General features: G+C 68.9%; 1 protein-coding gene across 1 annotated transcript in view; it reads right to left on the bottom strand.

Moving 5' to 3' along the window:
- Nucleotides 1–714: 714 nt before the first annotated feature.
- Nucleotides 715–5,238, bottom strand: part of LOC308232733 (nck-associated protein 1-like) — a gene marked incomplete at both ends in the record, with an annotated part of 25,145 nt that continues 20,621 nt past the window's right edge. The window contains 5 exons of the mRNA XM_080639966.1: nucleotides 715–933; nucleotides 2,483–2,614; nucleotides 3,190–3,329; nucleotides 3,707–3,826; nucleotides 3,909–4,041. Of these exons, the coding sequence (XP_080496092.1) occupies nucleotides 715–933; nucleotides 2,483–2,614; nucleotides 3,190–3,329; nucleotides 3,707–3,826; nucleotides 3,909–4,041 (744 nt within the window). The remainder of the gene's footprint in view (nucleotides 934–2,482; nucleotides 2,615–3,189; nucleotides 3,330–3,706; nucleotides 3,827–3,908; nucleotides 4,042–5,238) is intronic.

Below are 5,238 nucleotides of genomic sequence, written 5' to 3'. Positions count from 1 at the left end.
GATGGGCAGGGGATGGTGGGCATCAAACATTGGGGATGGAGAGGGGATGGTGGGCATCAAACATTGGGGATGGAGAGGGGATGGTGGCATCAAACACTGGGGATGGGCAGGGGATGGTGGCATCAATCATTGGGGATGGGCAGGGGATGGTGGGGGTGGGCAGGGATTGCTCCTCAGCTCCGCCTGAACCTGCCCTGGTGCAGCCTGAGGCCGGTTCCTCTTCCCCATCCCTCGGAGCAGAGCCTGGCTCCATCGCCCCGTCAGGGAGCCGTGAGGTCCCCCCTGAGCCCGCTCTTCCCCCTCCGCTCCCCCCAGGCCCCATCTCTTGTGCTGCAGGCCCCGCTCCAGCCCCATTGCCCTGCTCCGGCTCCAGCCCCTCAAGGTCTCTGTTGCAGTGAGGGGCTCAGCGCCGAGCTCAGGACCCGAGGGGCACGATCCCTGCCCTTGGCCACGAGCTCCTGCTGAGCTCCAGCAATCCCGCTCCTTTCCCATGCGCAGCGTCCCCAAGCCTGGAGCTCTCCCTAGGGCTCTGGTGCCCCCTCCCTGGGGCAGGTTGGACACAGGGCTTTGGAGCAAGCTGCTCCAATGGAAGGGGTGGGCTCCAAGGCAATGCAGAAAGCGGCTCTTTGCCTGGTTGAACCCCTCCATGCGCCCATGGACGCGGGCACCGGGCCCCCCCGTGCCCCCCAGGGCACGCCATGGGGCAGGACCCACCAGTTGGTGTAGATGGTGGTGAGCGTGGGCTCCCCGGCCCCATCGCGGGGCTGCGTCTGCTGCAGGAGGACGCTGCGGATGATGCGCCCCGGGTCCAAGCCCAGGAACCGGCCCAAGGACTGGATGGAGGCCACGTAGGAGCTGAGCCCCACCAGCACCTCCGAGGGCCGAGCCACCTCCTGCGTGGCCTGGTTGTAGCCTGCCATGGCCACGATGGCCCTGTGGGGACATGGATGGGGATGGGATGGGGATGGGATGGGGATGGGATGGGGATGGGGATGGGGATGGGGATGGATGGGGATGGGATGGGGATGGGATGGGGATGGGGATGGGGATGGGGATGGGGATGGGATGGGGATGGGATGGGGATGGGATGGGGATGGGATGGGGATGGGATGGGGATGGGGATGGGATGCGGATGGGATGGGGATGGGGATGGGGATGGGATGGGGATGGGGATGGGATGGGGATGGGATGGGGATGGGGATGGGATGCGGATGGGATGGGGATGGGGATGGGGATGGGATGGGGATGGGGATGGGGATGGGGATGGGGATGGGATGGGGATGGGGATGGGGATGGGATGCGGATGGGATGGGGATGGGGATGGGGATGGGATGGGGATGGGGATGGGGATGGGGATGGGGATGGGGATGGGGATGGGGATGGGATGGGGATGGGGATGGGGATGGGGATGGGGATGGGATGGGGATGGGGATGGGATGGGGATGGGATGGGGATGGGATGGGGATGGGATGGGGATGGGGATGGGATGGGATGGGGATGGGGATGGGGATGGGGATGGGGATGGGATGGGGATGGGGATGGGGATGGGGATGGGGATGGGATGGGGATGGGGATGGGATGCGGATGGGATGGGGATGGGGATGGGGATGGGATGGGGATGGGGATGGGGATGGGGATGGGGATGGGGATGGGGATGGGGATGGGATGGGGATGGGGATGGGGATGGGGATGGGGATGGGGATGGGATGGGGATGGGATGGGGATGGGGATGGGATGCGGATGGGATGGGGATGGGGATGGGGATGGGATGGGGATGGGGATGGGGATGGGGATGGGGATGGGGATGGGGATGGGGATGGGGATGGGATGGGGATGGGGATGGGGATGGGGATGGGGATGGGATGGGGATGGGGATGGGGATGGGGATGGGATGGGGATGGGATGGGGATGGGGATGGGGATGGGATGGGGATGGGGATGGGGATGGGATGGGGATGGGGATGGGGATGGGGATGGGGATGGGATGGGGATGGGGATGGGGATGGGGATGGGATGGGGATGGGATGGGGATGGGGATGGGGATGGGGATGGGGATGGGGATGGGATGGGGATGGGATGGGGATGGGGATGGGATGGGGATGGGGATGGGATGGGGATGGGATGGGGATGGGATGGGGATGGGATGGGGATGGGGATGGGGATGGGATGGGGATGGGATGGGGATGGGGATGGGATGGGGATGGGATGGGGATGGGGATGGGATGGGGATGGGATGGGGATGGGATGGGGATGGGGATGGGATGGGGATGGGATGGGGATGGGGATGAGGATGGGATGGGGATGGGGATGGGATGGGGATGGGATGGGATGGGGATGGGGATGGGATGGGGATGGGGATGGGATGGGGATGGGGATGGGGATGGGATGGGGATGGGGATGGGGATGGGATGGGATGGGGATGGGGATGGGGATGCCCAAAGGCCGCTGTTGGGTGTCCCCCATGGCCATGGCGCGGTCCCCACCGGCTGAGCCGGGTCTCCAGGTGCCTGCCCAGGTACTCGCCCGGTGTCACCGTGTGCCCGAAGACGGTGAAGGAGGGCGCGTGGCTGAAGCTCAGGGCCAGCTCGGACAGGGTCTGGTGCAGTTTGTCCATGCTGGGGGGGGGACAGGAGCCCTCAGCCCCACACAGCCCCGTGGGACAGCCCCTTGGGCACACCACGGCCCCACGGCACAGCGTGGTCATCCCCAGGGCCTGGGGCCCACCATCCCCTCCCCATCCCCACCATCCCCTCCCCATCCCCACCATCCCCTCCCCATCCCCACCATCCCCTCTCCATCCCCACCATCCCCTCTCCATCCCCACCATCCCCTCCCCATCCCCACCATCCCCTCTCCATCCCCACCATCCCCTCCCCATCCCCACCATCCCCTCCCCATCCCCACCATCCCCTCCCCATCCCCACCATCCCCATCCCCATCCCCACCATCCCCTCTCCATCCCCACCATCCCCTCCCCATCCCCACCATCCCCTCCCCATCCCCACCATCCCCTCCCCATCCCCACCATCCCCATCCCCATCCCCACCATCCCCTCTCCATCCCCACCATCCCCTCCCCATCCCCACCATCCCCTCCCCATCCCCACCATCCCCTCCCCATCCCCACCATCCCCTCTCCATCCCCAATGCCCGGTGCCCGCCATCCCCTTGCCCTCCCCGCTGGCCCTCACTTGGTGCTCAAGGTCCTGTCCTTCCTCTGGCTCTCAGCCCCTGGTTTCTCCCTCTCGGCTTCCCCTTTCTTGGCTGCTTGCTTGGGGCTCTTCTTGCCCCGGGCCTTGCTGATGCTGGAGGCGCAGTGCTTGGGCAGCAGCTGAGGGACGCGGGTCAGGGCTCCGAGCCGGGCAGCACCTCCAGGAGCAGAGGCGGGGGGGGAGCCATCGCTCTCCCAATGGAGCTCAGGGAGACCACAGGGCTCCAAGAGGCTGCAGGGCCCCCAAAGGCCATGGGGAACCCGAAGGCACCCGAGGCTCCTGCCTGGTGGGCAGGGGCTGAAGGGAGAAGCTGGGGCTGCCCCGGCTCTCGAGGGCCAGGCTGGAGCCAGGGGCTCCGGCGGAAGGGGTCCCTGCCCATGGAGCTTGGAGGCGCCGCCCGACGCAAGCCCTCCCGCGGGGCCCCGACGCCATGGCCCCGAAGGCGACGGAGACCTCAAGCGCCGGAGGCCCCCTTGCAGGCCATGGAGGCCCTCACCTGCTCGCTGAGCTGGTGCTGCGCCGCGCAAGCGTCCAGGAGGCAGGCGCTGGCCTGGCGAGCCAGCTCCTCCAGGAAGCGCCGGCACGAGGCCAGCGCCGCGGCCTCCAGCGGCGGGTACTGCAAGGGGACAAAGGGGGGTCCAGGGCGAGGGGTGGCCATGGGGGCCCCCCCCCGGAGCGTGCCCATGGGCAGGACCCACCTCTTCGGGGCACATGGGGTGGGGGCAGCGCGAGAAGTGGCTGCAGAGGCAGGGGAAGGCGAGGCTGTAGCGGAGCAGAGAGGGCTCCTCCAGGCTCAGCAGGAACATGCGCTCCGTGGGGCGAGGGAAGAAGCTGCAGGGGGGCAGGGATGGGGTTGGGATGGGGCAGGGATGGGGGCATGGATGGGGGCAGGGATGGGGGCAGGGATGGGGTTGGGATGGGGCTGGGATGGGGCTGGAATGGGGCAGGGATGGGGCAGAGATGGGGCTGGGATGGGGCTGGGATGGGGCTGGGATGGGGCTGGGATGGGGGCAGGGATGGGGCAGGGATGGGGCAGGGATGGGGCTGGGATGGGGCTGGGATGGGGGCAGGGATGGGGCAGGGATGGGGCAGGGATGGGGGCAGGGATGGGGGCAGGGATGGGGGCAGGGATGGGGCAGGGATGGGGGCAGGGATGGGGGCAGGGATGGGGGCAGGGATGGGGCAGGGATGGGGGCAGGGATGGGGCAGGGATGGGGGCAGGGATGGGGGCAGGGATGGGGGCAGGGATGGGGCAGGGATGGGGGCAGGGATGGGGGCAGGGATGGGGCAGGGATGGGGGCAGGGATGGGGCAGGGATGGGGGCAGGGATGGGGCAGGGATGGGGCAGGGATGGGGGCAGGGATGGGGCAGGGATGGGGGCAGGGATGGGGCAGGGATGGGGGAGGGATGGGGGCAGGGATGGGGGCAGGGATGGGGGCAGGGATGGGGCAGGGATGGGGCAGGAATGGGGCAGGAATGGGGGCAGGGATGGGGCAGGGATGGGGGCAGGGATGGGGCAGGGATGGGGGCAGGGATGGGGGCAGGGATGGGGCAGGGATGGGGGCAGGGATGGGGGCAGGGATGGGGCAGGGATGGGGGGCAGGGATGGGGGCAGGGATGGGGGGCAGGGATGGGGCAGGGATGGGGGCAGGGATGGGGGCAGGGATGGGGCAGGGATGGGGGCAGGGATGGGGGCTGGGATGGGGGCAGGGATGGGGCAGGGATGGGGGCAGGGATGGGGGCAGGGATGGGGGCAGGGATGGGGCAGGAATGGGGGCAGGGATGGGGCAGGGATGGGGCAGGGATGGGGGCAGGGATGGGGCAGGGATGGGGCTGGGATGGGGCAGGGATGGAGGCAGGGATGGGGGAGGGATGGGGGCAGGGATGGGGGGCAGGGATGGGGCAGGGATGGGGCTGGGATGGGGCAGGGATGGAGGCAGGGATGGGGGCAGGGATGGGGGGCAGGGATGGGGCAGGGATGGGGGCAGGGATGGGGCAGGGATGGGGGCAGGGATGGGGGCAGGGATG

The sequence above is a fragment of the Psittacula echo genome (genome assembly GCF_963264785.1).
Source record: "Psittacula echo genome assembly, contig: SCAFFOLD_114, whole genome shotgun sequence".
NCBI lineage: Eukaryota > Metazoa > Chordata > Aves > Psittaciformes > Psittacidae > Psittacula > Psittacula echo.
Note: the sequence above shows the minus strand (reverse complement) of the source record. Positions and strands in the feature narration are given on the sequence as shown.